The 15577-nt window shown below is 43.0% G+C and overlaps 1 protein-coding gene across 1 annotated transcript in view; it reads left to right on the forward strand.

Annotated features, from left to right (window-relative positions):
* Positions 1 to 15577, forward strand: part of DMBT1 (deleted in malignant brain tumors 1) — a 222876-nt gene that overhangs the window by 141339 nt on the left and 65960 nt on the right. Inside the window, exons 12-13 of the mRNA XM_056563617.1 lie at positions 7349 to 7505; positions 11575 to 11780. Coding sequence (XP_056419592.1) covers positions 7349 to 7505; positions 11575 to 11780 — 363 coding nt within the window. The remainder of the gene's footprint in view (positions 1 to 7348; positions 7506 to 11574; positions 11781 to 15577) is intronic.

Consider the following 15577-nt stretch of genomic DNA (forward strand, 5'->3'; position numbering starts at 1 on the left):
ATCTGGTTGGGAAGCGGTTCCTGAAGTGTTCTCCCTATTTGCAAGACATCCTAACAATGGGAAGGAAACTTTGCATGCACTTCAGCCACTCGTACACTGCAAAGCACACCCTCCTTGAGCTACAACGTCAGAACAGTATTCGCCAACATAGTCTTGCCTTGTGACATTTCCACACATTGGAATTTCACTCTCCATATGTTGGACCGACTGTATGAACAGAGAAAAGCAATCACCGATTTCTTGATGATCCGAGTGCATAGGGTTACTCCCCTGTGTAACTTCAATGTGAACCAGTGGCAGCTCATACGTGACACCTGCCATTTGCTCAGGCCCTTTGAGGAAGCTACATTATTATTACCAGGATTACTGGAAGAATGACGTCATTCCACTGCTTCATTTATTACAACACGGGTTGGAAACGATGGCTGGCCAGGGCACTGGAGACATAGCGCCTACATCTCACGGCCACATGAGCCCTGTGGGCGCTGAACTGGAGGAGGAGGGGAGGGGCACAGTGGAGCACAGTTTAGGTTTCGCCAAATGGGCAGTTTTTCTAGTAATCTGACAGGAGAGGAGGAGCAGGAGCACCCAGAGGCGCTAGAGGGTTATGAGGATGGTGAGACAGAGGACCTAGACACACCGTGGCAGTTTGCAGTGGAGATGGAGGCAGGGAGTCCCTCTGAGTCACTTTTACAAATGGCACGATGTATGCTCACTTGTTTAACACTCTGCACTCTGGCCGCAAACACCGGCCGCAAGCGCAGAGTCCCTGTGTTCCTGTCTGCCGGCGGGGCCGGCATTCACATCGCTGGACGCGCCCGCATGCGAATCTCGGCCCGTCACTCTCCATGTTCCGCTCCATGAGACCTCTCCTGTGTCTCAACTGCGTGCGCCGGAGCTCTGAAATTTAAAGGGCCAGTGCGCCCATAATTACTGCTTGCACCTGACACATTATAAAGTCCCCGCACCTCCCACACTTCCCTGCCGGATCTTCAGTGCCCCTAGCCAGAGATTAAGCCTGTTTGCCTCTTCCTGTGTATCCAGACCTTCCTGCTACGTTATTTGACTACGTACCTTTGCCACCTGCCCTGACCGCCTGCTAAGTTTGACTATGCTTCTGCCTAATCCTCTGGTACCTTGTCTGCCGAGCTACCTGTGTGGTCGAGCCGTGTCGGGGTAGCAACCTGGCTGTCCCTGCCGCAGCAAGCCCATCCTGCCTTGCGGTGGGCTCTGGTGAAGACCAGTGGCACCTTAGACTCCACTCCCCGATATGGTCTGAATCATCACCACACAGGTTAGTAGGATCCATAGCTCCGTTACAACTTGCTTGCGTAGTGACAGATGAATTGTCATCATTTGGCAGCGGGATGACTTCTGGACCTTATTGGACCCTCGTTACCGCCACAAAATAGGGGCCTTTTTTACACCCACTGAGAGGAAGGACAAACTGACCTACTACAGAGGCATCCTATGTAGTCAGTTGGCCGATGCCTATCGGCACCATCGTCCATCCTCTCGCAGGTCTGAATGGGGGGGGCACCCCTGCACTCACCTTCCACTGCGATGGCTGCTGGGGAAGGGTGGGGTGGAAGGAGCAGTACCAGCTTCATCAGCAGCAGTCGCTGAGGAGTAGATTTCTTCACCCACATAGTGAAGCAACTCATCAGCAGCAGGTAGACCTGGAGCAGGACTTGAACCAGCATGTGGTGGCATACCTTGACATGCCCATGCCAACACACCTTGAAGATCCGCTGGACTTCTGGGCAGCCAAAACTTGATTTGTGGCCGCAACTAGCAGAGTTTGACTTGGAAAAGCTGGCCTGCCCGGCCAGTAGTGTGCCATCAGAGCAGGTGTTTAATGCGGCGGGGACAATAGTCACCCCAAGGAGAACTCATCTGTCCACAAAAAATGTGGAGAGACTGAGCTTTGTGAAGATGCATCAGGCATTGGTGGGTGGAAATCCTGGCTGATCCATGCCTGAGTCATCAGAGTAAATTGACCATGGTGTCACACCAACACTTCACAAATATGGATAGTGCCAAACAGATTTAAGGCACTGCTCCCCAGTTACAAACATTCCTCCGCATCAGACCTTTTTTCACCCACCTTCGTCAGAGGGTATTGGTTTTGCCAACCACCACACCACTCTATCACCGGGTCACTTTCAGGACTCCTGATGCTGCTGCCACCTTCAGGCTGTGCCATTCAACCACTATATGGTCTCCTCATGCGGCCACAAACTCCAGGCTGTGCCATTCAGCCACTAAATGGTCTAATCATGCTTCAGCCACCTCCAGGCTGTGCAATTCAGACACTATATGGTCTCCTCATGCTGCCACAAACTCCAGGCAGTTATTCAGCCACTATATTTTCTCCTCATACCGATGCCACCTCCAGGCTCTGTCATTCTACCACCATGTGACTCCTTGTTAGATTTGGTCCTTTGTACCCACACGCCGGGGCCCGGGACACTAAGACTTGGGAGTGTTAGCTAAAATTTCAGTTTCAAATCCTAAATTTCAATTAAATTTTTTTTTATTTCTAAATCTGAAATTTCAATGGTCTCCTCATGCTTCTGCCAACTCCAGGCTTTTCCATTCAGACACTATATGGTCTCCTCATGCTTCAGCCCCCTCCCTGCTGTGCCATTCAGACACTATGGGGGAAATTTATCAAAGCATTTAGTAATTTTTTTTGCTTAAAATTGTCGCAAAAAAGTCGCAAGTACGACTATTCTCTTTTTTCTGCGACTTTTTGATTGTGCAGTGTCCTGAGCAAAAAAAATAATAATCTTGCTTAACAAAGCAAAAAGTGATTTTTGACTTGCAGTGGTCAGAGATTTATCAAGTGTGAAAGTCGCAAAAAAGTTGCATGGCATGAAAAAACTTACCAAATTTACTCCAGCTCAGACATGGAGCAGAAAAAGCCACTACCAAAGCAAAAAAAAAATTGCTTATGTGAAAAAAATGTATCAATAGGCTGAAACCAGTTGATAAATAAGTCGCACATAAGCAAAAAAAATTGTAAGAAAAAAATTACTAAAAAAAAAGGAATATATAAGCAAACATTGATAAATGTCCCCCTATACGGTCTCCTCATGCTTTCGCCACCTCCATGCTGTGTCATTCAGCCAATATATGGTTTACTGATGCTGCTGGGCCGGGGACGTTACCTACAAATATTTTATGGTAGCACTAGCTAACATAATTCTTCAATTTCAATTTTGAAATTCATCTTTTAATCGTAGGGATTGTGAAGTCCTAGTGTCTACTCATGCTGCCGCCTGCTCCAGGCTGTGTCAACTATATGGTTTAGTGATGCTGCTGGGCCTGGTATATTACCTTAAATTCCAATTCTAGGCTGTTTCATTCTGCCAGATTATGGTCTCCATCTTTCATTGTGCCGCCATGTGACTACTTGTTAGATTGGGTTTTGTAGTCATACAGTATTAGTTCAAAGTAAACACCGGGACATTAAACTTTGGAATCTAATATAAATCTTAAATTTAAATGTAAAAAAAATCTATGTAATCTTTTCAAAACTGAGGCCCGTTGGTTGTCAATGTCATATTACCTGTGGAATTATCACAAGAATCCAATGAAACAGCTTGGAGCGATAACAATGAACCATAACTGATTAAATGAAATATTCGCACTTTCATAGTCAGGGGGGCGCTGAGAGACAGGGGCTGGAACAGGTGGTATCTCGCCTGGCGGAGGACCGCCAACTCGATGCTTACCAGAATGGGTTTAATTCAAATTATATTAAATAAAAATGACATGAAAAAATCTCTTTATCCTCTTCAATTTTGACACCATATGGTCTCCCTGCTGCCACATCGTTGCTCTGCAGCAGTGATTCTAATAGCAATGCCTGTAATCTGCATGTCATACTGAATAACAGTATTATTTCACTAACACAACACACTCCCTATGCATGTTAGAACAAAGCAAACTGTTCTACACCGCTATTGAGGCTCTCTGTAGGCCAAAAATAGTTGACCCGAAACTAATTTTTCTGAAAATTCAGCGAATCGGCCGAATCAAATTTTTCAAAAGTTCGCTCATCTCTAGTCAGATGAAACCAAAGTAGAACTTTTTGGTACAAAATTTTACTCGTCATGTTTGGAGGAGAAAGAATGCTGAGTTGCATCCAAAGAACACCATACCTACTATGAAGCAAACACACCGGGCAACAAAAGAAGTGGCTTTGTAAGAAGCATTTCAAGGTCCTGGAGTGGCCTAGCCAGTCTCTAGATCTCAAACACATAGAAAACCTTTTAAGGGAGTTGAAAGTCCGTGTTGCCCAGTGGCAGCCCCAAAACATCACTGCTCTAGAGTAGATCTGCATGGAGGAGTGGGCCAAAATACCAGCAACAGTTTTGTGAAAACTTTGTGAAGACTTACAGAAAATGTTTGACCTCTGTCATTGCCAACAAAGGGTATATAACAAAGTATTGAGATTAACTTTTTTTTATTGACCAAATACTTACCGTATTTTCCACTATAATTTGCAAATAAATTCTTTAAAAATCAGACAATGTGATTTTATGGATTTTTTTTCTCATTATGTCTCTCATAGTTGAGGTATACCTACATTACATCTTTCATAGTTGAGGCCTCTCATCTTTTTAAGTGGGAGAACTTGCACAATTGGTGGCTTTTTTGCCCCACTGTATATGCTATGTATATGTATGTATATGTAAACGAATAAGCACCACCAAAAAATATTTGTAAAGCAGGGGGCCTTGAAAAGTTGTCCAACCTGAAACATATAGGAAGCAGAAAAGAAGGCAACTAGACAAAACTCTAGTATATCCAAATATAATGTCAATACAGAAATGAAGGTTTATTAAGCATTACAAAAAAGAGACTCCTTAAACAGATTAAAAGACTTAAAAACACATATAGGGAAACGGGTGGGGAAAAATTATATAAATCTCTCATACCTAGGCAGACTTACAACTCCCCTGTGCAATATATATAACAAAAAATAAACAGTATAAGTATCGTTGTACAGGGTGGGCCATTTATATGGATACACCTTAATAAAATGGGAATGGTTGGTGATATTAACTTCCTGTTTGTGGCACTTTAGTATATGTGAGTGGGGAAACTTTTCAAGATGGGTGGTGACCATGGCGGCCATTTTGAAGTCGGCCATTTTGAATCCAACTTTTGTTTTTTCAATAGGAAAAGGGTCATGTGACACATCAAATTTATTGGGAATTTCACAAGAAAAACAATGATGTGCTTGGTTTTAACGTAACTTTATTCTTTCATGAGTTATTTACAAGTTTCTGACCATTTATAAAATGTGTTCAATGTGCTGCCCATAGTGTTGGATTGTCAATGCAACTCTCTTCTACGATTCTTCACACACTGATAGCAACACCGCAGGAGAAATGCTAGCACAGGCTTCCAGTATCCGTAGTTTCAGGTGCTGCAGAATGGGCAAAACAAAAATTCCAATAGAACCCTCAGTTTACGCAGAAGATTTTGTTCAGTGATGAGGCAAACTGTGATGAGGCTAGCCTGTGCTAATTTCTCATGCGGTGTTGCTATCAGTGTGTGAAGAGTGGGAGAAGAGGGTTGCATTAACAATCCAACACAATGGGCAGCACATTGAACACATTTTATAAGTGGTCAGAAACTTGTAAATAACTATTTTTCTTGTGAAATTCCCAATAAGTTTCATGTGTCACATGACCCTCTTTCTATTGAAAATACAAAAGTTGGATTCAAAATGGCTGACTTCAAAATAGCCGCCATGGTCACCACCCATCTTGAAAAGTTTCCCCCCCTCACATATACTAATGTGCCACAAACAGAAAGTTAATATCACCAACCATTCCCATTTTATTAACCTGTTAAGGACCCAGGACCTGTACGCCCTGAGTCCGCTCCTGATCTATAACGTGGGGCCACGGCGTGGCCCCGCATCATAGCGGGTCGGGCCCGGCCTCTAACAACGGATGGGACCCGTGGCTAATAGCGCGCGGCATTGATCGTGCTGCCGCGCGCTATTAACCCTTTAGACGCGGCGTTCAAAGTTGAACGCCGTGTCTAAAATGAAAGTGAAACCATGCTGGTTAGCTCAGGTAGCTGTTCGGGAAAGCCACGGCATCCCGAACAGCTTACAGGACAGCTGGAGGGTCCCTACCTGCCTCCTCGCTGTCCGATCGCCGAATGACTGCTCAGTGCCTGAGATCCAGGTATGAGCAGTCAGGCAGAATCATCGATCACTGGTTTCTTATGAGAAACCAGTGATCAATGTGAAAGATCAGTGTGTGCAGTGTTATAGGTCCCTATGGGACCCTACACTGCAAAAAACCAAGTGAAAAAAAAAGTGAATAAAGATCATTTAACCCCTCCCCTATTAAAAGTTTGAATCACCTCCCTTTTCCCATATAAAAAAAAGGGTAAATAAAAATAAACATATGTGGTATTGCCGCGTGCGGAAATGTCCGAATTATAAAAATATATATATGCGCACACGGTCAATGGCGCGTGCGCAAAAAAATTCCAAAGTCCAAAATAGTGCATTTTTGGTCACTTTTTATATCATGAAAAAATTTATAAAAAGCGATCAATAAGTCCTATCAATGCAAAAATGGTACCGCTAAAAACTTTAGATCACGGCGCAAAAAATGAGCCCTCATACCACCCCATACGCGGAAAAATAAAAAAAGTTATAGGGGTCAGAATATGACAATTTTAAACGTATAAATTTTCCTGCATGTAGTTTAGATTTTTTCCAGAAGTTCGACAAAATCAAACCTACATAAGTAGGGTATAATTTCAACTGTATGGACCTACAGAATAAAGATAAGGTGTCATTTTTACCAAAAAATGTACTGTGCAGAAACGGAAGCCCCCAAAAGTTACAAAATGGCGTTTTTTTTTTTCCAATTTTGTCTCACATTGATTTTTTTTCCCGTTTCGCCGTAGATTTTTGGGTAAAATGACTGATGTCATTACAAAGTAGAATTGGTGGCGCAAAAAATAAGCCATCATATGGAGTTTTTAAAGGTAAGGAGGAAAAAACAAAAATGCAAAAACGGAAAACCCCCGGGTCCTTAAGGGGTTAAGGTGTATCCATATAAATGGCCCACCCGGTAAAAGGAAACAGGGTGCAAAAGGAGCAAATGAGCCCACAATGTTCAAAAGGAGCACATGAGCCTGCATATTGTACACCATTTATGATTACAGTTGTAAAAACAGTTTTTGGCATAATTTTTCATTTTTCTCTTACTAAGTCACAACAGGTATGCTATGAAGTATATACTTTTTCTTTCATCATTACTGAACTAAGAATTTGTAGTAAGCATTTCTTCATTTGTTTCAGACTCATACTACACAAACTGTGGTGGTCTTTTGACGCAAATGTATGGGAATATAACAAGCCCATTCTATCCAAATCCTTACCCAGCTAATTCTCACTGTGTTTGGGACATCCGTGCTCCAGTGGGCTACTATATACAGCTATCATTTCTTCATTTAGAGTAAGTTATTTAGTATATACATTTTTAGTTGTGTTTTTATAATCATTTTGATATTACACACAAATTAATTTAAATACACATTATATACAAGTTATTAAAGATAATATGTCATCTGTTTTTATGCAACCCAAACTGCAGGCAGCATAAATCCGGCGCAGGTAGTGGAATGCCAGGAGACTATGAATTATTCTGATACGCTGCAGCATTTCAGAGTAATAATAGTTTAAAAATGCCAACTGTACCAAGGTTACTAGTCATGGGGCCTGGTCCTGGCAGCTGCTCTCAGCTCTGCAAGCATTGAATAACACATCTGTCCCTATACACAGGTAGGGAGAGATGCGGCAGTCAGGCTGGCCAGGTGGAAAGCAGTGGGTCCCATCCCCTGTAACTAGTTTCATGGGTTCTGGCTGCATCTTTAAATGCCTAAGATTATCAGAGTAATTCATCCCACTGTCTATAACACTTTTATGCTGCTCTCGGTTTGGGCAGCATAAAATTAATGACAGGTTCCCTTTAAAGGAGTAGTGCAGTGAAATATGACTTATCCCCTATTCAAAGTATAGGGGATAAGTTATAGATCAAGGGGAGTCCGACCACTGGAACCTCCGCGATCTCCTGAATGGGGCCTCGGCATGCCCCCTCCATGTATATCTATGGGATTCATAAAACAAACATATGAAGGAAAAATGTCGGCACTGCCGCACTCACGGTACTGCTGGAGTATACTGGATCACTGCACTGTCAGGTCCAAATGCCACTTATCCGGTGCTCAGTCCGCCATAAGCATAAGCGTAGGTAACTTGAAAGAAGAAATCGCAGACGGCACTCACGGAACAGCAAGAAGTTTTATTCGGGATCGCTGGTCCACACAACAAGAACGCCAGGTAAGTCGACCGGTTTCGCGCTACGCAGAGCGCTTACACGTGACGCTCTGCGTAGCGCGAAACCGGTCGACTTACCTGGCGTTCTTGTTGTGTGGACCAGCGATCCCGAATAAAACTTCTTGCTGTTCCGTGAGTGCCGTCTGCGATTTCTTCTTTCAAGTCTATGGGATTCATGGTGAGGCCGTGTCAGCCACTGCTCCGTGCGGGGGTCGGCACGCCCCCATCAAGCAGACTGCTGGGGCCCCAGTTAGTAGATCACGGGGGTCCCTGCGGTCAGACCCCGTGTGATCTATTACATATCCCCTATGCTTTGAATAACCCTGCTGTACTGCTATATCAACAGCTGCTTCCTTACTCACAGTGTCCTCACCTTGTAGATTTTAAACCCCAGGGGCGTCACTGGATTAAAACATTTAGGGCCTATGCCCAGAATAAAAAGAAAAGAGTCCGAAATGTCAGCTGCTGAGTCCATGAGTGTTTCCCAAGCAGGGTGCCTCCAGCTGTTGCAAAACTCCCAAATGTTTTTTCGTTTTTTTTGGGTCACGGCAGGCTCCCTGGTTGCAAAGGTAATTATATAAACACTGTGCTTTGTCCTATGCCATTCCTTACTACCCCCTCGTGAATGGTGACATCACAGTACTACACACTGTACTGTGACATCACTGTGCATGTTTACTCTGTACTCTGATGTCACTGCATATTATCTCTTTACTGTGACATTACTGTGTATATAATCCCTGTACTGTGACATCACTGTGTGTATTATCCCTGTACTGTGACATCACTGTGTGTATTATCCCTGTACTGTGACATCACTGTGTGCATTATCCCTGTACTGTGACATCACTGTGTGTTTTATCCCTGTACTGTGACATCACTGTGTGTATTATCCCTGTACTGTGACATCACTGTGAATATTATCCCTGTACTGTGACATCACTGTGTATATTATCCCTGTACTGTGACATCACTGTGTGTATTATCCCTGTACTGTGACATCACTGTGTGTATTATCCCTTTACTGTGACATCACTGTGTTTTATCCCTGTATTGTGACACCACTGTGTGTATTATCCCTGTACTGTGACATCATTGTGTGTATTTGCCCTTTACTGTGACATCAATGTGTATTTTAGCCCTGTACTGTGATGACATTATGCAAATTATTCATGTACAGTAAAGGGTTAATATGACAAAGATAGACACAGCATTCAACACAGCTGGTAATTTCTTAGACTGCCTTCACAGCGTTCCTCAGGTGAGATGCCAATCAATCCAGGGTGCTCAGCCACTTGGACAGTAAATAGTAAATCCACAAAGAAAGGATACATAAGAGAAATGACGGGCGGCATTTACCTGGTATGTGACATCAAATCTTCTTTATTGCAGCAAGACTGTGCGGTGTCAGAAAATAAAATCAAGGGGACAGGAGCATGGGTAGCTCTGGCGTGGTTACAGGACTTAATCAGACCATCTGAGGGAGTACGGATGGGCGATGCGGCTGTAACCACGCCGGAGATACCCATGCTCCTGTCCCCTTGATTTTATTGTCTGACACTGCACAGTCTGTCTGCAATAAAGAAAATGTTATGTCATATACCCGGTAAGTGCCGCCCGTCACTTCTCTTATGTATCCTTTCTTTGTGGACAGGGTTAATATGCACTGGGACACCACAGTACAGGGTTAATATGCACACAGTGACATCACAGTTAAGGAATAATAGACACAGGGATGTCAAAGTACAGGAATAGTAAACACAGTGATGTCACAATACAGTATGTTGACTTATGTTGTACTTTTTGAGCATTATGGAACACAGTGGGCCGGTGCCCCGGATGTTTTAGGTCCCTAGCAATGTTCCTGGTAACTAATAATAATAATTTTATTTATATAGCCCCAACAGATTCCTCAGCACTTTACAATTTTGGGGTACAAATAAAGACAAGTATCAGACATAATATTACACACTAACTATTCAAAAAGAAGGAGTGAGGGCCCTGCTCGGGAGAGCTTACAGACTACAAGGAATGGGGTAGAGACAGAAGGCATAAAGGGCTTTTATTGATACAATAGTCCAGCCATAATTTATAAATAAAAAATGTTACATACAGGAGAGCGAACCAGTCACTAGCTAGTCTCTGAAGGTCTAAAGTACATAGAGAATAGAGGGAGACTGTAGAATGTGAAGCTTTTTATATTTCTAAGAACTAGAGGTCTCAAAAGGGGCAAAGTGGTAGTAGTGAAGGCCAAATAGGGAATGTTACAGGCCTGCTTGAAGAGATGTGTCTTTAGGTCCTGTTCAAAACTGTGGATGTTGTGGTTGAGTCTGAGGGATCGAGGCATTGCATTCCAGAGAACTGGTGCAGCACGAGCAAAGTCTTGGAGATGGGAGTGAGAGGTTCGGATTATAGAAGATGTTAGTGTGAGATCATCAGATCGGAGAGAATGTGTAGGATGGTAGACAGAGATGAGAGAGATTTAGGGAGGTGCAGCACTGTGGAGAGCTTTGAGTGTGAGACTGAGGATTTTGTACTATATTCTGGACTGAATGGGTAGCCAGTAACAGCTGGCACAGTGGGGAGGCATCGGTGTAACGGCTGGAGAGGAAAATGAGTCTTGCTGTGGCAATGAGGATGGACTGGAGAGGGGAAAGTTTAGAGAAGGGAAGCCCTCTCAGGCAATGTCCTCTCTCCCCAGTCTTCCCTATCAGCCAGAGTCTTCTCTAAAAGGAGGAGGCATCCCTCTGTAGACAGCTCTTTCAGGTTTCTAGTCCCTCAACAGTGTAATGCAGGGTATAAACTGCCCGTAAATGGTTTTAGATATTTTTCTTCTTTCTGAAGGCTGCAGCTAATTTGTATATTGTAAACTGTATGGATGTATTCACACACACACACACACACACACACACAGGATCCGCCATCCGCAGTTGCAGATTTGAAGTTGTAGAATCCTCAACTGTGGATTTTAAAAGGACATTTTTATGTATTTGTGATCAGCAACTGCAGATTTTACAGCTGTGGATCCACAATTACAGATCTGCAACTTCAAACACCCTACAAGTGAATTGAGAGGCTGCTCTGGGTTCATGAATAGTCTGGAGCCTAAGGGGTTAACTTCTAAAGCTGCTTTTTGATTTATTTCTTCATTATGATGTTTTTTTTTGTTTTTGTTTTTACTTGTACAGCATAGAACCTCATCCTTATTGTTCATATGACTGGATTACTATTTATGATGGGATTCCTCATTACTCTCCGGAAATGGCAAGAATATGTTCTGGAAACAACACATTTAACACTTACTACTCATCCTCTAATATCATGAGCGTTGAGTTCAGAAGTGACCACATTGTACATCACAATGGCTTTTATGCAGTGTTTTCATCATTACATGGTCAGTATTATAATGTTAAAAGTAATGATATAAGCAAGAACATTTTCGCAAAAATGTTAGAGTATTTTTGATGAGTGAGGGTTCTGGTGCTTAGCTTAGCATTGTATCCCATTCATTTCTATTTGGATCTGGTTGACTTTCCTCAGAAAGCTCAGTTTGCATTGCATAAACTTACTGTGTAATTAAAGCGTAACTGTCACCGAAAATGCGCTTCTGAAGCTGCACACAGTGAACTAGGGCTTTACAAGCATATTCTTGGCATAACTTTATAAATAAATTAGGATATTTTAAACTAATAAAACAGCTTTATAAATCTTCTGTGAGCAGGGCTACAGTGTCCCTGTCTATCTGTGTTGTTAGCCCGCCAGCTGTCAATCAACTGCGCAACTGTTGTCCCAACTCAAGGAGGAATTATAAAGCTGTTTTCATCAATCTGAACTCAATGCCCCCTAACAAGATTGTGAAAACATAATTTAAGACATTTTTCTAAATGTTTTAAAAAAGGAAAAATTAAGCTGGCATTAGTATTCATCCCCTTTGGTATAACACTTAAAGGGGTACTCTGCTCTAAACATCTTATCCCCTATCCAAAGGGGACCCTTGCGATCTTCGGGCCTGCGGCAGCGGCGTCTGAAACACGGAAACTTGCAGCTTCCGCGTTTATTATGTCACACCCCCTCCATTCATGTCTATGGGAGGTGGCGTGATGGCTAGTATATATAGCCCTCACGCCTCCTCCCATAGATGCGAATGGAGGGGGCGTGGTGGCCGGCATCGCCCATCATTGGGCGGAGTACACTCCATGCACCGATTGATAGGGGTGCAACAGCGGAGATTAAGGTGGTCCCCATCAGCGGGACCCCTGCAATCTAACATCTTATCCCCTATTCTTTGGATAGGGGATAAGATGTTAACAGCGGAGTACCCCTTTAAAATTTTGCTCTGGGGTCCTCCCATTTCTCTTGATAATCTTTTGAGATGTTTCTACACCTTGATTGGAGTCACTTGTGAGAAATTCAGTTAATTGGACATGATTAGGAAAGACACAGTTCGGTCTATATAAGGTCTCACAGCTAACAATGCATATCAGAGGAAAAACAAAGCCATGATGGGAAAGAGTTGCCTATAGAGCTCAGAGATAAGTAGGGATAGAGATCTGGAAAAGGAATGTCGGCTGCACTGAACATTTTCAAGAGCACAGAGGCCTCCGTAATTTTAACAGTTACATAATTACATAGTTAGTTCAGTTCAAAATAGACACAGGTCCATCAAGTTTAACCCTTTAACCCCTTCCCGCAAGTAGACGTATATTTATGTCCACTGTGGGCTCCCGATATATGACATGTGCTCAGAATCTGGGCGCGTGTCATACCCGGTGAATCCCAGTTGCTATTAGCAACTGGGAACCACAGCTAATGCCGTACATCGCCAATCGGGCCGATGTCCGTCATTTGCCCTAGATGCTGCGATCAAAGTTGATTGCAGCGTCTAAATGTTGTAAATCCCATTCCCGGATAGCTCAGTGGGTTTATCAAGACTACCGTGGTGAAACCCGCAGCATCCTGATCAGCTGAGAGGAAGGCGGAAGGTCTCTTACCTTCCTTCTCGCTATCCGATCGGTGGTCTAGAGCTTCTGTCAGCCTTGATCAGTGTATGCAATCTAAAGATTGCAAGTTATAGTCCCCTATTGGGATTTAAAAAAGTGTATTAAAAAAGTTATTAAATATGTATCGACCTCTTCCCTAAGAAAAGTTTGTCACCCCCCTTTTTCCCTTTTTCAAGCAAAAAAAAAAAAAAAATAAAACTGTAAACATAAACAGGTGTGGTATCGCCACGTGCTTAAATATCCGAACTATTCAAATTTTATATTGATTAAATGGCACGGTCAAAGGCGCAAGCGTAAAAAAAATGCCAGAAATTTGTATTTTTGGATACTTCATCTACTAGCACAATCAAAAAATGCCAACAAAAGAAAAACGGTCCCGATAAAAATACAGATCACGGCACAAATTTTTTTTTCCTCATGTATCCCTATATGTGGAAAAATAAAAAAAAAGTTATAAGGGTCAGAAGTGGCCAATTTTAAGCACACTAATTTTCTTATAAAAAGTTAGAATTTTTGAAAAGTAGTAAAATAAAACAAAACCTATATAAATTAGGCATCATTTTAACGTATGGACCTACAGAATAAAGATAATGGCCCTGCTTTACTAAGAGTGGAGTGTAGTTTTCTTTGTGGGTCTCAATTCCACACAATTAATTTTCCCCATGGTATTTACTAAGGTTTCCCTACATTTTCCACTTTCCCTACACTTTGCTTTTTTACACATGCTCTGATCTGTAGGTTTTCCTCAGCTCAAATCCACCACATTTTCTGTGGAAACCTTAGTAAATATTTTTATTTATTTTTTTTTTTTTTTAAACAACGTCAGAACAACGTCAGGGACATGCCCCCTTTTTGTTAGCCACAGCCTTTTCAGTTCTCTGAGTAAAATGGAGAGTTGGTCGGGTTTTTTCAAATCTGGCACACAACCCAACAAAACTTGTCGGGTTTACAATAGTAAATCAGCGCCAATGTGTTATTTTTACTGAAAGGTGCACTGGGTAGAAACGGAAACCCTCAAAAGTTGCAAAATGGTGTTTGTTTATTTAATATTTTGCCCTATAAATTATATTTTGTTTGTTTCACTGTACATTTGGAGGTAAAATTAGTGATGTCATTAAAAAGTACAATTGGTGACACAAAAAAAAAGCCCTCATACTGGTCTTTAGATGGAAAAATAAAAGAGTTATGTCTATTAGAAGGCGAGGAGGTAAAAAACAAAACCTACAAAAAATGGCCTGGGAATGGTCCTAAAAGGGTTAAGGACCAAGCCCATTTTGGCCTTAAAGGGGAACTCCGGTGGAAAAAAATGTTTTTCAAATCAACTGGTGCCAGAAGGTAAACAGATTTGTAAGTTACTTCTATTTAAAAATCTTAACCATTCCAGTACTTATCAGCTGCTGTATGCTCCATATATACAACAGAGAAATTTGTGAAGTTCTTTCCAGCCTGACCACAGTGCTCTCTGCTGACACCTTTGTCCATGTCAGGAATTGTCCAGAGCAGGAGAGGTTTTCTATGGGGATTTGTTTCTAATCAGGACAGCTCTTGGCACCGCCAGAGATCTCAGCAGAGAGCACTGTTGTCAGACTGGAAAGAACTATATAACTTTCTCTGTAGTATACAGCAGCTGATAAGTACTGGAAGGATTGAGATTTTGAAATAGAAGTAATTTACAAATCTGTTTAACTTTCTGGCACCAATTGATTTGAAAACATTTGTTTTCCACTTGTTTCCACCGGAGTTCCCGGCACAAGTGTGGCATCGCACAGGTCAGCTGGCAGAAGTCCCGCTGTTACCAGCGGGGGACAACTTCTGCAGCCCCCTCCCCAGGACCATCTGTGGATGGTCCTGGTCAGCGATCACTGTGATTGGTCCCTGTGGACCAATCACAGTGTCACAGCTGACGGGGGGGGGGGGGGGGATGGGGTGAAAGTTCAGATACCTGCTCTGCCTACCCCTAGAAGTCCAGCAGAGCGGGGGAAGAGGACCCTCGAGAGCTGCGGGGGGACCGCAGCACATACCTGCGGGTGGACCGGCACGGCAGTGGGGACCGGCGGCAGGCACACGTGGAGGCAGCAGCGGCGGCAGGCACACGTGGAGGCGGCAGGCAAGTGGAGGAGGCGGTGGCAGCATCAGAGGCAGCAGTGAAGATGCTGTATCTTCATTGCTGCTTATAGCCTTTGGCTGTCCT

This window comes from Hyla sarda, chromosome 3 (assembly GCF_029499605.1).
Source record: "Hyla sarda isolate aHylSar1 chromosome 3, aHylSar1.hap1, whole genome shotgun sequence".
Lineage (NCBI taxonomy): Eukaryota > Metazoa > Chordata > Amphibia > Anura > Hylidae > Hyla > Hyla sarda.